Source organism: Astatotilapia calliptera, chromosome 17, assembly GCF_900246225.1.
Source record: "Astatotilapia calliptera chromosome 17, fAstCal1.2, whole genome shotgun sequence".
NCBI lineage: Eukaryota > Metazoa > Chordata > Actinopteri > Cichliformes > Cichlidae > Astatotilapia > Astatotilapia calliptera.
The window spans coordinates 37131025-37152670 of NC_039318.1; the positions used below are offsets into that span (position 1 = coordinate 37131025).

At 42.9% G+C, this 21646-nt stretch overlaps 1 protein-coding gene across 3 annotated transcripts in view; it reads right to left on the minus strand.

Moving 5' to 3' along the window:
* Positions 1–866: 866 nt before the first annotated feature.
* The window catches only part of anos1b (anosmin 1b), a 58188-nt gene continuing 37408 nt past the window's right edge, over positions 867–21646 (minus strand). For 2 of the 3 annotated variants that reach the window (XM_026147819.1, XM_026147818.1), the window contains exons 7-15: positions 19776–19863; positions 19005–19248; positions 14298–14436; positions 12877–13131; positions 12402–12496; positions 11907–12069; positions 11458–11690; positions 1903–2046; positions 867–1800 (exon numbers count right to left, since the gene is read on the minus strand). In XM_026147819.1, the coding sequence (XP_026003604.1) occupies positions 1906–2046; positions 11458–11690; positions 11907–12069; positions 12402–12496; positions 12877–13131; positions 14298–14436; positions 19005–19248; positions 19776–19863 (1358 nt within the window). In that variant the 3' untranslated portion in view covers positions 867–1800; positions 1903–1905. Of the gene's footprint in view, positions 1801–1902; positions 2047–11457; positions 11691–11900; positions 12070–12401; positions 12497–12876; positions 13132–14297; positions 14437–19004; positions 19249–19775; positions 19864–21646 lie in introns of all 3 variants that reach the window. The other variant, XM_026147817.1, reaches the window with a different exon arrangement.

A 21646-nucleotide genomic window follows, 5' to 3' on the forward strand; every position in this document is an offset into this window, starting at 1 on the left:
GAGGAGTGGGTCAAAATCCCTCCTGAGATGTTTGCAAACCTGGTGACCAACTACAAGAAACATCTTGCCGATGTCCTTTCCAATAAGGGTTTCTCCATCAAGCGCTAAGTCATGTTTTGCTTGGGGATGAAATACTTATTTCACTCACTAACATGTAAACCAGTTTATAACATTTATGGATTTTTTTCCTTTCTTTTTGGTTGATTCTCTATCTCACTCCATTAAAACGAAACACCCATTAAAATTAAAAGTTTTGTAGTCGTGGTATTGATGGTGTTGATGATTTGGTGTAAAATTGATGTCATTTTTATTATACCCTAAATTAATTTTTCAGCCCTGTAAATGTTCTTGCCACGAATCCACTGTGAGCCTGCAACTTGAAAAAATAAATAAATAAAACCAGCTGATTCTGGAATAATCAGTTGGGACGTATTCACTGTGTTTTCAAGGAATAACCGATGTTTAGTAAAACTTGAGCATGTCAGCCCAGACAGAAGTGAATCTGCTCCCTGCCAAGTTTCCTGATGAGCCTGAAGAAGTTTATTTTATTCGATCGATGTAAAACATATAAACGGCTTAAACTGCAGAAATTTCCCCCCTTGAAATATTAAAGACAGCTTGGTTATAAAAGCTGATTAGATGTTAATCAGCTTTTATACATTTAAAAAGCTTTGGACTTACTGTAGTTACTGTTATTATTGATTACCCAGCTGGTGTCATCATGGACAACTGCAGTGATAAAACCGAGAGGATTCGATATCAGCATTTAATAGACTTCAGGGTTGCAGTCAACATTTGCTCTGTGCTTTCACAAACACTATGAGCATCATCATCTTTTATATTTACCACATCAATGACACAACATATTCCATATTTTGATCATCTTTAATTACAAAAAAGGACAGGAAAACAATAAATAAATCTACTAGTAAAAAAAGTAAAAGCTTAAACTACAAATTATGAACAGGAAAAGGTTACATAGGAGAATATTAACTTACCGGTTGCACACCAGCAGTTTCCAACAGACTTAAAGCAACAATCTGACTTTTAACAGGAGTCTGACGACCACAGGTGTAGCTACGTTAGCTTTCATCGTTTAATGACATGGGCGTACTATTATGTAAAAAATTATTCACACAGCCCGGATTTGATCAAACAATTACATTTACCTATACAAAAGTAAAAACAAGCAAACAAACAGGTTAAAAACATACGGACAAAATATGAAAATGTCTGAGCTTACATTAAGACCGCACTAACCTCAGAGATTATGCATCGAGATATAACAGTGGGCCTGTTGTTGCTATACATAACTTATTGTACATAAGGTCAGTGCTATGTTTTCTCTACTAGCATGATCAAAAACAACAGACACACAGAGTCTCTGTCCAAGTGTCATGTGGCTCGAGTGACGTGAGGTTTTTAGACTGAATCTCATCTTTATACCAAACGCAGCCGTGCGAGAAGTCTCACTTTTCACAGACATGAGAAAAATAAAACAGGGACGTGGTTGTTGGTGCCAACACAAACTGGCACCGTGCATATGTACAGTTCATATTAAATTCTTACAAAATGATAAAGGCTCATGCTGTTAACCATTAGAGCAAGCCCGCAACCTTCATAATCTTTGCAAAGTGATTCAATGAGAGAAAAAAATATACAAAACAGAAAATGTCTTTAATCTGAGAGGAATCTAAATTTCTGAGATTAATGTTCTTTATGTTATAGTTTAAGTCATGTTCCCTTAGTGCACAGTGGAAGACTACAGAAAAGTGATGGTGGAGGTGCTGCAGCTGGAGCCTGCAAGAAAAGATTGGTACAGGTAAGAGAACCAAAGAGAAACCAATTTTAAAAAAGTGAATGTTCCAGAGAAAAAAATAAATCATGTGCTTATGTGATTACCTATTAAAGCGTTGTGTTGATAGCTGGAGTATATATGGTCTTGGAGACTGCGGTGCCACTGCTGCCCCCTGTTGTTAACACCTGGAGCTGCAGCTGGTAAACGCTGTCGGCCTGAAGACCATAGACGGTCACCGACCTCTGAGACTGCGGAGGAAGAAGAGAGTTCACAAAAAACTAAAGTAAAAGTATAAATAGGATTGAAAGTAAAATGAAGAGGCCAAACCTATTTTTTCTTTCTTTTTAAATGGTAACAATTCCCCTTAGCTTTCACCTCCAGGTTCATCCCTTTAAGGTGCTGCTTACTAAGCCGTATCAACCTATCTATCACAAAGTGGGTCATTATATATATACATATACATATATATATATACACATATATATATATACATTTACACATATATATATATATATACATACATATATATATACACATATATATACACACACACATATATATATATATATACACACACACATATATATATATATATACACACACACATACATATATATATATATATACACACACACATACATATATATATATACACACACACATACATATATATATATACACACACACACATATATATATATATATACACACATATATATATATAAAAAAAAAAAAAACACCCAGCACGCCCCTGCGGGCGGTTTATCCTTCAAGCTCGGGTCCTCTACCAGAGGCCTGGGAGCTTGAGGGTCCTGCGCAGTATCTTAGCTGTTCCCAGGACTGCGCTCTTCTGGACAGAGATCTCCGATGTTGTTCCCGGGATCTGCTGGAGCCACTCGCCTAGCTTGGGAGTCACCGCACCTAGTGCTCCGATTACCACGGGGACCACTGTTACCTTCACCCTCCACATCCTCTCGAGCTCTTCTCTGAGCCCTTGGTATTTCTCCAGCTTCTCGTGTTCCTTCTTCCTGATATTGCTGTCATTCGGAACCGCTACATCGATCACTACGGCCGTCTTCTTCTGTTTGTCTACCACCACTATGTCCGGTTGGTTAGCCACCACCATTTTGTCCGTCTGTGTCTGGAAGTCCCACAGGATCTTAGCTCGGTCATTCTCCACCACCCTTGGGGGCATCTCCCATTTTGACCTCGGGACTTCTAGGTTATACTCGGCACAGATGTTCCTGTACACTATGCCGGCCACTTGGTTATGGCGTTCCATGTATGCCTTGCCTGCTAGCATCTTGCACCCTGCTGTTATGTGCTGGATTGTCTCTGGGGCATCTTTACACAGCCTGCACCTGGGGTCTTGCCTGGTGTGATAGACCCCAGCCTCTATGGATCTTGTGCTCAGAGCTTGTTCTTGTGCTGCCATGATTAGTGCCTCTGTGCTGTCTTTCAGTCCAGCTTTGTCCAGCCACTGGTAGGATTTCTGGATATCAGCCACCTCCTCTATCTGCCGGTGGTACATACCGTGCAGGGGCCTGTCCTTCCATGATGGTTCCTCGTCTCCCTCCTCTTTCTTGGGTTTCTGCTGCCTGAGGTATTCACTGAGCACTCGGTCAGTTGGGGCCATCTTCCTAATGTATTCTTGGATGTTCGTTGTCTCATCCTGGACTGTGGTGCTGACACTCACCAGTCCCCGGCCCCCTTCCTTCCGCTTAGCGTACAGCCTCAGGGTGCTGGACTTGGGGTGAAACCCTCCATGCATGGTAAGGAGCTTTCTTGTCTTTATGTCAGTGGCTTCTATCTCCTCCTTTGGCCAGCCTATTACCCCAGCAGGGTACCTGATCACGGGCAGGGCGTACGTGTTGATGGCCCGGATCTTGTTCTTACCATTCAGCTGACTCCTCAGGACTTGCCTGACCCTCTGCAGGTACTTGGTGGTTGCAGCTTTTCTAGCGGCCTCTTCATGGTTCCCATTCGCCTGTGGGATCCCCAAGTACTTGTAACTGTCCTCTATGTCTGCAATGTTGCCTTCTGGTAGTTCAATCCCCTCAGTTCTGACTACCTTCCCTCTCTTTGTTACCATCCGACTACACTTCTCCAGTCCGAACGACATTCCAATGTCATTGCTGTATAGCCTGGTAGTGTGGATCAGTGAATCGATGTCTCGTTCACTCTTGGCATACAGCTTGATGTCATCCATGTACAGGAGGTGGCTGACAACCGCTCCGTTCCGTAGTCGGTATCCGTAGCCAGTCTTGTTAATGATCTCACTGAGGGGGTTCAGGCCTATGCAGAACAGCAGTGGGGACAGAGCATCTCCTTGGTAGATCCCGCACTTGATGGTGACTTGTGCTATGGGCTTGGAGTTGGCCTCTAGTGTTGTACGCCACATCCCCATTGAGTTCCTGATGAAGGCTCTTAGGGTCCCATTGATCTTGTACAATTCTAGGCATTCCAGTATCCAGCTGTGGGGCATTGAGTCATAGGCCTTCTTGTAATCAATCCAGGCAGTGCACAGGTTGGTCAGTCTGGTCTTGCAGTCTCGGCTGATTGTTCTGTCTACCAGTAGCTGGTGTTTTGCGCCTCTGGTATTCTTGCCAATTCCTTTCTGTGTCCCGCTCATGTATTGACCCATGTGCCTGTTCATCTTAGCCGATATGATGCCTGACAGGAGCTTCCATGTAGTACTGAGGCAGGTTATTGGTCGGTAGTTGGAGGGGACCGGTCCCTTCTTGGGGTCCTTGGGGATCAGGACCGTCCGGCCTTCAGTTAGCCATTCCGGGTGTCTCTCGTTAACTAGCAGCTGGTTCATTTGTGCTGCCAGACGCTCGTGGAGTGCAGTCAGCTTCTTCAGCCAGTAGGCGTGAACCATGTCGGGCCCTGGTGCTGTCCAACTCTTCATACTGGAGACCCTTTCTTGGATATCTGCCACTGTGATGGTTACTGGACCCTGTTCAGGGAGGTCGCTGTGGTCAGCCCTCAGATCCTCTAGCCACTGAGCATTGCCGTTATGGGTTGCATCCTTCTCCCATATGCTCTTCCAGTATTGCTCCGTCTCCAGCCTTGGTGGTGCTGTTCTCTTATTGTTCCCTTGCCACTGAGAGTACACCTTTGCTGGTTCTGTGGAGAACAGCTGGTTTATTCTCCTGCCTTCTATCTCTCTGGTGTACCTCCTCAAGCGGCTGGCCAAGGCTGTGAGTCTTTGCTTGGCAGTTTCCAAGGCCTCAGGTATGGACAGCTTGCTGTATTTCTTAGGCACCTTATTTGTCGCACCTTTCTGCAACTCCGTTAGTTGGCTAACCTCCCTCCGTGCTACTTTGATCTTGCCCTCTAGCCTCCTTCTCCATGGAAGGTACTGCCCCTTGTCGCTGTTCAACTTGTAGCCAAGCATCTCACTGATCACTGTTGCCGTATTGTAGATCAGCTTGTTAGTGTCGGTAATCGTGGTTGTAGGTATTGCCCGTAGTGCTGCATTAACATCATCTAGCAGACCTTCTGAGGGAACTTCACGTAATCTTGGTAACCGGCTACGCGGGATCCAGGTTTCAAGCTTGGCCATGATCCTATTTTTCAGGTCAGTTCCTCTCGCACTCAACGATCCTTCTCCTATCGCACTTGGGGCTATGTACCCAATCTCGGGTGGGGGTGATGATATCTCCCCCCTGACCTGGCGTCCTGACTCCTCCTTGCCGTAGCATTTGTGTTGTACCTCGTCAATCTCTAGCTGTGAGAGCAGTCCCTTCTTTCGAATGTTGGAACACTGAGCTACTAGTTGTTTTGCCGTCATTGTGGATGTTGGGTATCGAAGAATCCATAGGTCCCTCATCCTATTCATGTAGCCCCTTCCGCCGGGGTTACTTGCATAGTAGCATTCCAACAACGCCCTGTTTTCGTCTCTTGCCCACCGATGCCTTCTTGTTCCAGTAGCCCACTTTTCGTCAGGGTGCCCTGGTTCCTCAACACCTGACGCGGACCTTGTTGATCCGGGCGACGTCCGAGCCGGCATGCCTTCATATTTATCTGTCTCGCTCATGTCTGCGGTAGGCTTGCTTAGCATAGGGGGTCTAGCCTTAGGACCCTTACTGGATACAGACGCCCCAGGCAGGAATCGAACTTGCGATCCTCTGTTCCAAAGGCGTGTAGTCTAACCACTACGCTATCCAGCTGCTATATATATATATATATATATATATATATATATATATATATATATATATATATATATATATATATATATATATATATATATATATATATATATATGTGTGTGTGTGTGTGTGTGTGTGTGTATATATATATATATATATATATATATATATATATATATATATATATATATATATATATATATATATATATATATATATATATAAGAAGGCCTATGACTCAATGCCCCACAGCTGGATACTGGAATGCCTAGAATTGTACAAGATCAATGGGACCCTAAGAGCCTTCATCAGGGACTCAATGGGGATGTGGCGTACAACACTAGAGGCCAACTCCAAGCCCATAGCACAAGTTACCATCAAGTGCGGGATCTACCAAGGAGATGCTCTGTCCCCACTGCTGTTCTGCATAGGCCTGAACCCCCTCAGTGAGATCATTAACAAGACTGGCTACGGATACCGACTATGGAACGGAGCAGTTGTCAGCCACCTCCTGTACATGGATGACATCAAGCTGTATGCCAAGAGTGAACGAGACATCGATTCACTGATCCACACTACCAGGCTATACAGCAATGACATTGGAATGTCGTTCGGACTGGAGAAGTGTAGTCGGATGGTAACAAAGAGAGGGAAGGTAGTCAGAACTGAGGGGATTGAACTACCAGAAGGCAACATTGCAGACATAGAGGACAGTTACAAGTACCTGGGGATCCCGCAGGCAAATGGGAACCATGAAGAGGCCGCTAGAAAGGCTGCAACCACCAAGTACCTGCAGAGGGTCAGGCAAGTCCTGAGGAGTCAGCTGAATGGTAAGAACAAGATCCGGGCCATCAACACATACGCCCTGCCCGTGATCAGGTACCCTGCTGGGGTAATAGGCTGGCCAAAGGAGGAGATAGAAGCCACTGACATAAAGACAAGAAAGCTCCTTACCATGCATGGAGGGTTTCACCCCAAGTCCAGCACCCTGAGGCTGTACGCTAAGCGGAAGGAAGGGGGCCGGGGACTGGTGAGTGTCAGCACCACAGTCCAGGATGAGACAAGGAACATCCAAGAATACATTGGGAAGATGGCCCCAACTGACCGAGTGCTCAGTGAATACCTCAGGCAGCAGAAACCCAAGAAAGAGGAGGGAGACGAGGAACCATCATGGAAGGACAGGCCCCTGCACGGTATGTACCACCGGCAGATAGAGGAGGTGGCTGATATCCAGAAATCCTACCAGTGGCTGGACAAAGCTGGACTGAAAGACAGCACAGAGGCACTAATCATGGCAGCACAAGAACAAGCTCTGAGTACAAGATCCATAGAGGCTGGGGTCTATCACACCAGGCAAGACCCCAGGTGCAGGCTGTGTAAAGATGCCCCAGAGACAATCCAGCACATAACAGCAGGGTGCAAGATGCTAGCAGGCAAGGCATACATGGAACGCCATAACCAAGTGGCCGGCATAGTGTACAGGAACATCTGTGCCGAGTATAACCTAGAAGTCCCGAGGTCAAAATGGGAGATGCCCCCAAGGGTGGTGGAGAATGACCGAGCTAAGATCCTGTGGGACTTCCAGATACAGACGGACAAAATGGTGGTGGCTAACCAACCGGACATAGTGGTGGTAGACAAACAGAAGAAGACGGCCGTAGTGATCGATGTAGCGGTTCCGAATGACAGCAATATCAGGAAGAAGGAACACGAGAAGCTGGAGAAATACCAAGGGCTCAGAGAAGAGCTCGAGAGGATGTGGAGGGTGAAGGTAACGGTGGTCCCCGTGGTAATCGGAGCACTAGGTGCGGTGACTCCCAAGCTAGGCGAGTGGCTCCAGCAGATCCCGGGAATAACATCGGAGATCTCTGTCCAGAAGAGCGCAGTCCTGGGAACAGCTAAGATACTGCGCAGGACCCTCAAGCTCCCAGGCCTCTGGTAGAGGACCCGAGCTTGAAGGATAAACCGCCCGCAGGGGCGTGCTGGGTGTTTTTTTATATATATATATATATATATATATATATATATATATATATATATATATATATATATATATATATATATATATACACACATATATATATATATACACACACACATATATATATATACACACACACATATACACACATATACATATATATACACATATACACACATATACATATATATACACACATATACACACATATATATATATACACACATATATATATACACTAGGGGTGCAACGATATTCGTATCGATATTGAACCGTTCGATACAGTGCTTTCGGTTCGGTACGCATATGTATCGAACAATACAACATTTGTAATTTATTTTATCAACTTTCCTTCTGACGATGCTGTCTGTGTTGAGCGCTCAGTGGATCTGCGTTCGACTACTCCGCCTAGGCTGCACTGTCGAGCGCAGATCCACTGAGCGCTCAACACAGACAGCATAGTCAGAAGGAAGAGCGCAGGGCAAGCTAGCGAGACAGAAGTTAAGCTCTCCTTGCAACATGGACCTCCCCACCCTCATTCAGATCTGGCATTTGGAATTATTTTGGTTTTCATGTGACGTATGACCCTGAAGGTAAGCAAGTCATGGACTAAAGTAAAACAGTATGTTGGATGTGCCATGCAATGCTCAATTACATGGGTGGGAGCTGGCGTGTTAGCGCAGTTAGCTCGTTAACGTGTTGGCCGTCTAGCCCCATGCACGGGCGATCGGCGGTAGCTCGTTAACAGAGATTTGCCGTGTTGTGGCCGTGTTGTGGCGTTATATATATATATATATATATATATATATATATATATATATATATATATATATATATATATATATATATATATATATATATATATATATATATATATATATATATATAAAAGGGGTGCAACGATACACAAAATTCACGGTTCGGTTCGATACTTTGGTGTCATGGTTCGATATTTTTTCGATACAAAAAAAATGTTCATGCCTTTTTAATTTGTCATTTATTAAAATTATAAATATATATTTTAACTCAAAAGTACAGTTTTTAAATTTAACCCTAACCCTTGTGCGTGTTTTTTATTTTGACAGCGAATGCGCACCTGCGGACCACTTATGTGCAGCCCTGGTTATTTAGCTCATCATATTGCAGCCACAGAAATTCTTTTGTCCATGAAACCATAAAGCTGCACTTTCTTTTTGCCTTATAGTCTGATTTGTCATAACTTCTCCGTTTTGTGGTAAGCTTTTCTTTGGCTGTCACTTCTTCACCCTGACCTGTCTTATTTGGCTCAGCAGAACTGAAATGCTTTTACACACACACTCACATAAGCTCAGCGATTCTCTGCGCGATCAACCTCTCACATGTTTAAGCTGCGGGAGATTTCACTTGTCATGTTTGCATAGTAAGCTAACGATTAATAAGATGATGTCAGAGGAATTGGTGCGCAAATTATCATCACTCACAGATCAGTGCTGTCGCTCTCTATACACAGTTCGCACGATTGCAAAGTGAAAGCAAAAAAACAAGCGCAAATTCAAACGCGATTTCAATATGTCACATATTGACAGTGGCTCACCGATGCCAATGACATAATTACCCAGCTACATTTCCGAAAGAATGCAAAAGCATTGACATATATTTTTCCTTCCTACAATAGCCCGACAGGCAGGGAAGAGATAGATTTTGGTAGCCCGACTGAAAAAATCGCTAGCTCCGGGACGTTGGGCAGGCGATATTGCGAGCCCTGTATCTGATTGAGGAATCACTCATCTTTGGAAAAGAGAGTTTATTACAGAGAAATGTCTCTTTCCAAAATAAAAGCTATACTATCCGCTTCTTCTGGGCTATATTCTCAGCAGCATAAGGAGAATCATGTGCTAACAGCTGTCTAAATGACTCGGCTAAAGTTAGTAGCATGCTTGCTTTTTTTTGTCTGCTTCCACTTGTCTTTGCACTAGGATGATGTCGGCGTAAATGTGCAGTCATATTCGTTGTGTTCCCACTAGTGCTTTCAGGTTAATCTCGTTGAAATGACCTTAACGCCACAACACGGCAAATCTCTGTTAACGAGCTACCGCCGATCGCCCGTGCATGGGGCTAGACGGCCAACACGTTAACGAGCTAACTGCGCTAACACGCCAGCTCCCACCCATGTAATTGAGCATTGCATGGCACATCCAACATACTGTTTTACTTTAGTCCATGACTTGCTTACCTTCAGGGTCATACGTCACATGAAAACCAAAATAATTCCAAACGCCAGATCTGAATGAGGGTGGGGGAGGTCCATGTGTCTTGCTAGCTTGCCCTGCGCTCTTCCTTCTGACTATACTGTCTGTGTTGAGCGCTCAGTGGATCTGTGCTCGACAGTGCAGCCTAGGCGGAGTAGTCGAACACAGATTCACTGAGCGCTCCACACAGACAGCATCGTCAGAAGGAAAATTGATAAAATAAATTACAAATGTTGTATTGTTCGATACATATGCGTACCGAACCGAAAGCACTGTATCGAACGGTTCAATATCGATACGAATATCGTTGCACCCCTAATACATATATATATATATATATATATATATATATATATAAACGTTGGTAAGCACTGTAGTTTTAAGCACAGGATATTTCAACAGAGGTAAATTAAACATTTGTTGGGGACTACTTTCAATTCAATTCAATTTCAATTCAATTTCTTTATTGTCCCACAAGGGGAAATTAGTTTAGCAGCAGGATATAAATAAACAGAACAATACTATAAAATAATTATGACAATAATAGTGATAGAAAGTCCTAGGACAGTTATTTGCCATTGAGGAGACAAGATGCAGTGGGGATAAAAGAGACCTGGAGTCTTTTAGGCTTCCTCACAGGTACTCTAAAACGGCGGCCGGAAGGCAACAACTCAAACTCACCGTGAAGTGGATGGTTCACACAATTAATAATAGAATGAGCCTTTCTAAGCACATTTCTATTGTAAATGGCCAAAAGTCCATCTTGCCAGCGCCCTGAAATTTTGCTAGCAGTTTTTACCAGAAGTCCCAACCGATTCTTATTCTTCACCATCAGGTTACCAAACCAGGCAGCGATACAAAAAGACATCACAGATTCGATAAAACTTCTATAAAACTAAGACAACATCTCAGATGAGACATTAAAAGATCTCATTTTCCTTAAAAAGAACAGTCTTTGTTGAACTTTTTTAGTAGTGGCATCAGCATGAGATTCAAGCATTTGTGTGATGTTCTAGCAGCACAACTAAAAAAATAGTAAACTACAATCAGCGATGTGTGTCATTGATGGGTTTTTAATAGTAAGCTCTGAGGTCTGGTAATGTTTATTATATTTTTTATTGAGTGATTATTTTTTTGTTCATTTCATCTTTGACTCCCTGAAGCTTAATTCTCTAAAAGACAAAGGCAAAAAAGAAACAGGACGTGAAACTCCTTTTTGACTCACACAAACACACAAACACACCGTCTCTAGTCATTTTAGCTGTGACGATCTACGCTTTCGCTTTGTCTCACCGGTGCGATAGTCTGTGTCTGGGAGATGAGCGTGTCTTCCAGTCCATCGGCTTTCCCCGCAACCTCTGACTGAAGCGTCCAGGTAAACTGGAAACCCTCGACAGCTGTCGGGTGAAGCGCGTGCTGGGACAACCTCCAACGAAAGGTGGCGAGCAGAGTACCGTTGACCTGTTGGAAGTCTGCGGTCAGTCGTTCTGGACGCAGTACTACCTTTCTGCCTGACAGGAGGCGCTCTGATGCAAAGGAAAGCCAAAACATTATCTGAATGATTTAAAACCAGGTTAAATTAAGGAGTTTGATTCAACTACTTAAATGCAAAAAAGGCTGTTTAGCAAAACTACTTGAATGTTGTGGTTTTTCAGTGCTTGTATTCAAACTGATCATCAAAAAGGTATTTAAAAAAAGGATTAGTGAACACCACGAATACATCTGTAAATAGTTACCCCTACTCTCAGTGTTGCACAGCAAACTTTTGCCTCCTCTGACCCTGACAGAGGAGCAAGTCGGGGTTGTAAGCCAGGCAACAGCCTCTGACCGTGGGTCAGCTTTCAGCGCCACAGCAACCCGGTACTTACAGGCAAACAGCAAACCTGTGATGGTGTGATGAGTGCCCTGGAGAGAGGGGAAATTAAGCCAAGTTAAGGATAAAAAAGGAAATGTTTATAGTTAAAGTTTAAACTGACACACATTTTAGCCCTATTCTTGTCTCCACACGTGTCTCATAAGCAGCTTGTAATATAAAAAGTGTATCGAGTATTTCTTAGAGACAGAAACTACACACACAGACTGAACTGTACTGCACCATAGAAATGTACTTATTTGTGTTATGGTGATGAAATGTGATGTCTAATCCGTGCACACACACATAGTTGCAGTTACAGAATAACAACACATCTTTACAGTGTTACAAACGCACAGATCAGCCCCCACCCGTGTGCGTATACCTGCACCGTAGTTGTTCTCTCCATGCTTGTCACATTAGTGCTGCAGGTATGCGGTCGCCACCTCAAAATGTACGGGCCAGCGTGTCTCTGTCTCACTGTTAGCGAAAAGACCAAAGAGATACGTTTACTTTTTGTGTAAAAATGAATGATATAGGAAAGTCAATGCTTCTTTTGTCAACTTTTTTAACTTGTTATCAGCTTGATTTGAAGAACTAACTGCTGTTTCATCTGTGACTTCAACATTTCAGTGAGTGGAATCGAGTGCAAAAACCAAAATCATGCATTTGAAATTGATTAAGCCTTAAAAGTCAGGGGCGGGAAGGCTCGGCTTACGCTAATTCGAGTTACTATAGTGGACCTGTGGGATTATCTATCACATAATAAAGCTTCGAGCCGACTGACTTATTCAAGTTGAATGTTTTTATATTCTTACCAGGAGTTTGTTCAGTTGTTTAGTGTTTCTAGACCCACTCACCATGCTGAGGCCACTTCCAGAACACCTTCACCTGGAGCTGGTTGTTATGGTAATGAGGGGCGGCGACCTCCAGCCGCAGGTTTTCAAGGGCAACGGGGCTCAGAGGGGTTTCGGGGTGAGGGAGAGAGGAGGAAACCGGGAGGTCAGAGGAAGAAGGAGAGAAAGAAGAGATCGAAAGAGAAGAGGGAAGGGAGGATGAAGAGGAAGAGGAAGAAGAGGGGAGCTCATTGGAGAAATCGTCGCCTTTGGTCGAGTCTGGTCGAGAGGACGGAGAAAGAGACGGAGGAAAAGAACTCAGCGTAAAACTTTACTTTTGTGTGTCTCTGTGGATTACATATTGACCATGTGCATGTTTTGTGTATACAGACCTGTTACACAGCACATGGAACCTATACTGTGGCAGAAATATCATAAACTGGTAATGAGACTGCAGCTGGTAGCTAGCGGAAACACTCCTTGGCTTTATCTGGCCTAACTGACCCTCATTAGCGATGAGCAAACAGCTAATACGCAGAGACTATGTAAAAATATTAATACTCCCAAATTATGAATGGCAGCATGTTCCATATAAAGTTGTATGTGGTTTGGTAATAGAGCTGCAGCTGGCTATAATCCTCTGCTGAGCTGACCCGATAGGTCACCTATAAATACCTCTGTTGCCTGGAAGACCATTAACATCACCAACTTTCCACTGTACTCTGTGTTTCAACAGCGCAGCTGTATGTAGACAGAATATGTCGAGAGTCAGCAAACGAAGCAGCCCTGAACTTACAGGAAAATCATTAACTCAATAACGTATGGCTCTGCTAACAAACAGCTTCTGTAGACTGTGCTGCATAAGCAGTATTTGCTAATTTCATGACAAGCTAGCAATGACATATTCAAAATAAGTAACTAATAATTGCTGGCTTTCTTGCTGAATCGCAACAACACTAAAGTTTAAACTTGGCCAGGAAGGCTGCATTTATTTAGCACCTCTTATATTTGCAATGTTTATTTCCACATGACAAAAACTCTCCAAAATCCACTGAAGGCTCGATGGTAATCATCCAAACTGTTGATAGAGATGGCTTGGATTTATGGTAAACCATGTAATGCAAATGCACAAACATTTACACCTAGAAATAATTACTGAAAATGAACTACAGCTGTGAGAAGCAGTGGTGCTGCCATGCACTCTCACACACTCAAGTCCCACCACAAAAAAAGCACATTTATACTTGACTGAAATTCAATGAATGCTTCAGACGTTTTGGGAAATATGCTTTCTTGCTGACAGTTGGAGGCTCCAGGATGGCGCTTGCACATAACCCCACCCCGCTGTGCAATTTTACTCTTTTTGCATTGAAGAAATATACTTGGCATTTTAACTGTAAAGTCAAATCACCTGGCCCCACAGGACAGCTGTTTGCTTTCATTACCTGCATGAGGGATGGTAGTGAAGACAAGCTGCGCTCTAGGACTCTTCAGTCTCTTCTGACCCCAGTAGGCCACCGTCTGGACAGAGAGCAAGTAGGAAGTCGCAGGCGGTAGACCGTGCAGCCACACTTCACACTGCGCCTAAAAGACAGGAATAGAAAGAATGATTATAGAGATGGAATTTGTCTTTTTTTTGCACGTGTAGTCCAACACATTAGCAATTTATCAGTCTGTACTGATGCAGATTTACTAGCTAAATCTGGACAGGGATCACGTAAAGAGTGACAAAAACACTAATGATACGTCTGCTGCAGACGAGGTCCATGAAAACCTGCTAACTTTGATACGTCGTCAGCATCATCGCCATAGAAACCCCAGTTGTCTCCATCGTCCCTCGGCAGGACTGACAGTCCAGGCCTGTTCTGCATTAGCCTGCTGTTTGACTGACAGCTCGTTAACAGGCTCTCAGTCAATCAGGTCTGTTTGTCTGCGTGGACTGGTACTAGTCACAACAAAGAGATGATCGCATGATAAATCTGTGTGTGTGTGTGCTTCCTGCACACAAAGTGGGGTAAAAGGATTTCCATTACCTTCGAGATAGACAAAACATATGCCTTGTACAGCTGTGTGTGTGTGTGTCTACGTGTGTCGTTTGTGTAGCGGATAGAGCGAGAGACGTTTGGGATAATGTCAGTCGACATTACATGTAAGAAAGCAATGAACTATATATTTAAAAGCACTGATACAGCAGAGGTTTTTTTCACATTCGAGTGCTTCCTCTGAATTCCCCACTTTACCACGAGGCTTAAATGCTAGCTTTCTCCACTCCTGCAGAAATTCCTGATTGACAGGATATGTGTTTTATCCCAATCCTGGGAATACAACATATTGTGCTCGCAGACTGCTTTCTGTGATATGAAAAGTTTCACACAACATAGCTATGTTAGCTATGTTGTTCTGGGTATTACCTACCTGATTTGTGTGTATGTGTGTGTGTTTGTAGATGCAGCTGCAAGTAGGAAACACTAGTTAGGGGGGGCTCATTTAAATTCCAGACCTCCCAGCCAAGCAGAACAGAGGACCAGACTACAGATAAATGGCTCCACCAGGATCAGTCTGGGATCGCCATCACTATTTAGCATAGCTACGTCCATATGAGTGTGCCGCACTTTGATGTTTATGCTTGAGCTTTTTGTCTGAAGTAAATGTTAACATCGTACTTCAAAAAGAGCATCTAAAGCTGAAGAGTCTCGTACAAGTACTTTGATTGTGTTTACCATTTGGAGGAAAAAATGTTCAGTCAGTGCACAGGCTACCATACCTGTTACGTCAAAGCTGTAATATCTGTGTTATTTACTGTGATTATGGGTATTTTGGTACTGCTGACTGGACTTAACTGCATCATAAGCGTATTTCATCATCATCATCATCATCATCATTCCTATAATCAGGATAAGAAAATCCTCCCCTTTAAGTATTACGGCTGCATTAAATATAATTTAAACAGTACATTTTAAAAAATCTTTCACAAGTTAGAAGTCACTGAATTAAGCAACAAAACAGCAATGTGTTACTTTGTAAACTGACTTCATATCCCATCATTCTTTGCATTTCATTCTTGCACCACATGAGTACAGATCGTTTTTAGCATCTATACATTGGAGCTTTATCAATTTTGGTGGAAACGTTTCACAAACATATTTAACAAAGATAAAGAAGAGCATGTTTTTTTTTAATGGCTCATTATTTGAATCCACATCTTGAATTAAGATGCACACTGTGTCATTTGAAGGATGATTCAAAGTCCTGTTAATGTTTGTAACGCTACACCTCAGACATGCGGAGTACATAATGGGTTTTTATGAGTTGTCAAAGTTTGCTACTCCAGCACAGTAGCTGAATCAAATCCTGTTTAAGTTTAAGTGTTTAAGATTTTACTGCACAGGCCTGTAAAACCACCATAGCAATCACAACGAGGACCGTGTGTGTGTGTGTTTACGTGTTTACATATTATTGTGGGGACCAAATAAACAACGTTTACTACACTTGTGGGGACCAACAGTCCTTATGGGGACAAAATCCTGGTCCCCACAAGTTTGAAGGCATTTTTAAGCTAAGACTTTACTGATCCCACGGCGGGGAAATTTGTGCATTACCTCACCTGAGGTAGAGACTCACAATGCGGTTTTAGTGAAAGGGTTACAATTAGGTTATGGATAGGTTTAGGGTAAGGGTTAGGGTTAGGCATTCATTTTTGGGTTGGACAAGGGGCTAGGGAAAGCATTATATCAATTAGATGTCCCCACAAATATATGAAAACCTGTGTGTGTGTGTGTGTGTGTGTAAGGTGCGTGTCTTTACAGGCATAATAAAACCTCTCGTGTGCAGCTACACCGCTTGTGTATTCAGGGTATGTGGTGTTATTGTGCGCTGTTATACTTCACAGGAAATATATAATATATGTCCTACATCTTATTCCTATTCAATTCAATTTTATTTATATAGCACCAAATCACAACAACAGTTGCCTCAAGGCGCTTTATACTGTAAGGTAGATCCTACAATAATACATACAGAGAAAAACCCAGCAATCATATGACCCTCTATGAGCAAGCACTTTGGCGACAGTGGGAAGGAAAAACTCCCTTTTAGCAGGAAGAAACCTCCGGCAGCACCAGGCTCAGGGAGGGGCGGGGCCATCTGCTGCCACTGGTTAATGACACTGTACTGAAAGGTGGTTGCTCACATGATACACAATAAATAGGAGTTTGAGGTAGTGAAAATAGAATATTGATCTTATTAACTGATTTTACAATTTTCTTACTTACAAAGCCAACTTTGCAGAAAAGAAAGTCCCATCCATCTGTTATTGCAGATGAATGAAATGCAGCCATTTGTTTATGCATAACTGTCTTAAGGTCCCGTCACCGAACTTCAATAAGGTCTAGACTTTGACTAAGCCATTGCAACACTCCACTCTTTTTTTTCAGCAAATCTATCGTGGCCAATATGGTGTCACTGTCTTGTTCCATGACCCACTTTAGGCCAAGTTTTAGCTGTCAGGCAAATCTGACTTGAGAATATTTTTGTGTACAGAGGAGTTCATGGTCAACTTAATGACTGTGAGGGGCCCAAGTCCTGTGGCTGCACAACAAGCCTGAAATCGTCACCCCTCCACCAACCTGCTTGACAGTTGGTATGAGGCGTTTGTGCCCACATGCTGTGTTCGGTTTTTGCTAAAAATGGTGCAATGTATCGCAGACAAACTTTTCCATTTTTGTCTTGTCTGTCCAAACGGCATCGTTCCTGAAGTCTTGGGATTTGTTCCGATGCAATTTTGCAAACCTAAGCTTGCAGCCTTTTCCTGATAGCACTTCCAAACAAGCTACACATGTTCAGTCTTTTTCTAATTGCATTGCCATGAACTTTAACATTTAACATGTTAACTTAGACGTGTATAGTCTGACATGTAGGGTTTGTAGTTCCTGTGAACACTGCACACTCTGACCTTGGAGTGATTTTGCTGGGACGTAAGTGTCTATTCATGGGAACACTGGCAGCTATCTTGAATGTTTTTGTCTTGTGAATAATCTTTCTCACTGTAGAGAAATGGACTTTCAATTGTTTGGAAATGACCTTATAGCCCTTGTTCCAACCATCACTTCTCTAAGATCATGGCTTTTCTTTCCTCTTTGGCATTGTGTTAACACACACCTGAATGCTCCAAACCAACAGACTTCTGCTTTCACAGAGGTGCTCACTCATGCTGATGATTAGTTAATCAAGCGTATTTTATTAGCATCTCTGGCTCTCTTCCACAGTGTGCCTTTGTCCTGTCTTCCCCCCCCTCACCCCAACAGGTCGTGGCAGATTGCTGCTCCTCCCTGCTGGAGGTTTCTTCCTGTTAAAAGGGAGTTTTTCCTTCCCACTGTCACCAAAAAGCTTGGTCACAGGGGTTTAAAATGGTAAATTGCCTGTATTTGTATAGCGCTTTACTCAGTCCCTATGGACCCCAAAGCACTTTACACTACATTCACACATTCACACACTGGTGATGGCAGCTACATTGTAGCCACAGCCACCCTGGGGCGCACTGACAGAGGCGAGGCTGCCGGACACTGGCGCCACCGGGCCCTCTGACCTCCACCAGTAGGCAACGGGGGAAGTGTCTTGCCCAAGCACACAACGACCAAGACTGTCGGAGCCGGGGATCGAACCGGCAACCTTCTGATTACAAGACGAACTGCCAACTCTTGAGCCACGATGGCCCACGATTTAATCTAATTGTTGGTGTTTTCTCTGTTTTCTTTGTATAACTGTAGGGTCTTTACCTTACAATATAAAGGCAACTGTTGTTGTGATTTGCCAGTGTATAAATAAAAATAAAAATGAGTTGAACTGAATTGAATAGCAGCACCTGAGTGCTCTCAGTTTCTGTTAAGACAGTAAGTACCTACATACTGCTGAGGTTGGATTTACCTTATTATGAAATGTGAAACGTTATATTTGAAAGAGTGCACTTTCTTTTTCACCTTTTTCAGAGCCTTAAGAAAACAGATATATCTTGAAACATCATGAAAATTGAAACTGAAACGTTTCAACGTCCACTTACTATATGTTTATGTTCTTGAAATATTCTAAGCAAAGAAACAAGATAAATGACCACATTTTTTATTTGGTATAATTAAGCTTGTAGAAAGTTGACTTACCCCCTGAGTCACTCTGCTGTTGCTCTCCTTCCTACCCTGTGCTGGTGTGCGTGACTGTGCAGGTCGTGCGTGCGTGTTACTGGCTACTGTATGCGTGTGCGCTTGCAGCGTGTGTTTGTGTTTTTGTGCTGCGTGCGTATGGCGAGACATCCAGGTGATTCGGTAGTTGTGCACAGGGAGGTCTCCTTCCTTGGGGGGCTCCCAGCGTAATAAGACCGCCACTGTGACGCCACTCTCCATCAACCTTAGGAGGCAAAATTTATGCAACGTTACGGCGTAAGTGTAAACAGTCCCATTAAGGAAGAAGCAAAAAGTGCAGCGCTTCCCTAACAGTGAAAATGATTCTCTGCTTGTTTGTCAGCTGCTTTCAGCATCGGGTTTACAATCTCTATCTAATCTCTATTTACTCCCTGTATGTATAGACGAGGCTCAGACACTTTATATCATGCTGAACAGAAGCTACAATTTAAGTCATCACCTCTGTTATTAAATGTTATTGGAATATCGCTGTTGATCCAAGCCATGGTCTGAACTTTAAATGACCTTGTTTTGCAGAATGAAAAATAGAGAAGACACCGAAGGATGTAATTGAACAAGGGCAAACTGTAATTTCAGCTCATATACACAATCACACAACAGAAGACGTGTTTTATAGGGCTGACCACAGTTTATGACTGATTTCCCAGCTGCAATGGTAAATAGATGTATTTTAAAGATTATATATAAAATGATGCATCTGATAATCCTTCACTGACATAGCTTTTTAGATACCTTTCTGTGAACTGGGACGCTGATTGTGTCCTATTCAGTGTCTGGTTGCTCACTCTGACATTCGTGGGCCGTTCTGGGGGCGAAGGGTCTGCATAGAGACACAGAAAGAAAAACATATAGTTAGGCAATGTTGCAGTTCTTTTTTCTTTCACTTCACTTGACCCCTGACCTCTGCTGAAGTCGCTGGGGTCCCAGTGAAGACAAGGCCATCACCCTTCTCCAGTTCTCTCTGTCCTCCACAGCTCTCTGGGACTCTGCCTGTCCACTCTTGGATGTTGTCCTCCCATCTCTTTCTCTGCCTACCTTGTCAGCTCTCTCCTGGTGTGTGTAAGAGAGGGTGGGTGAGAGCAGATAATCCAGGGGGAGTTCAGCTGTAGGACCAAACCAGCTGCCTGTGTTTCCATTCATGAGAACGGCGCCTGTGGGCTTGTCATCCAGTCGTTTGATGACTCAAACAATGTTAGTGGTCCCCCCAGCCAATCACAGCAGATGGCCCCGCCCCTCCCTGAGCCTGGTTCTGCCAGAGGTTTCTTCCTGTTAAAAGGGAGTTTTTCCTTCCCACTGTCGCCAAAGTGCTGCTCATAGGGTTTTTTTCTGTAGGGGTTTTGCTGAAGCCTGCCTGTTCTTCAGCAACAATAGACTGCTATGGACACAACACCTTGGTTAACACTGTCACTGACTTAACATGTTACTATTTAAGTAGAATTACATAAAATAATGTCAGATTACTCAAAGGACCTTTTGTTTTCTTAACCAAAATCCTTTAGCTCTTATTAAAAAGACATTAGTTTATTTAAAGATTCCCATAGGACACCTTAAAAAAATTCTATATTTGTTCATGTATTTCTTTTTTACAACTATTAATTGTCTAAAAAAAAATCATAAAATTTAATTTTTTTTCTTCTGATTAAAACCCCAGAATCTATAAATTTGTTTTCATTTTTCTATATTAACTGTTAAAGTTTAACTACTGCACACAATCTATCTCTTGCTTCGTTTCACTCACAGCCCTTGAAGTTTTATGTTTCCAGACATCAAATTTGGACAGTGGAACATCCAAAAAGACAAACTGTGATTTTTATTTAACACCAAATTAATGTTAAAAAAGGTAACATTGCACATTGTGTTTTCTCTTTGGCAAAAAAAGGAAAAATAGCACAGTACAAGCTAAAGGCTTAATTTTTGTTGCTGGGTGTTAAAACCTGTTAATTTCTTTGTGTAATTTGTGTCTAAAGTTGACACTTTTGCAATTTAAATTCTGCCAAACTTTTGATATCAACAAAAGGGAAGAGGAGAGGAGTGAGTCCTTTGCAACAAAGACCTTTTACCAGCTTGACTTTCTTTTTCTCGGGGCTAAAAGCACATTTCCTCTTGGTTTGATTCAAGTCTACAGAGCCAATTAGATTTAAAGCATCAAAGGTGGGTGATACTGGAGAAACCTAACGTCCTTTTCAGTAGCTGCCACAACACAGACCAAAGGCCATCACTGCTGGTAACCGTATGAGTCTTTCAACAGTGACTCTGTATCTCATTAGAGCCCAAAATCCCTGATCCTGTATTTGATTAAAACTACAAAATGCATCTGATTAGAACTACATTCCCCATGGCAGGCCTCCCACAGCCCCAGGCTGTGCTTGGCTGACCTAAATGCAAAGATCAAAGTTGGGGCAAAACACTGGAAACTCCATGACCAGGACTGCTTGTGTGTATGCATACGTGGTGTTTTGTGTTACATCTCAGTGCCAGCAGTAATTGCCAGATGAGAATCAAAACATGTTCTTCTCTGAGGGCTTTTCCCATCACTCTCAATGAACTAATGTTTTATGTCATAAAGTGAAGACACCAAGATTACTTTTCTGATCCAAATATCC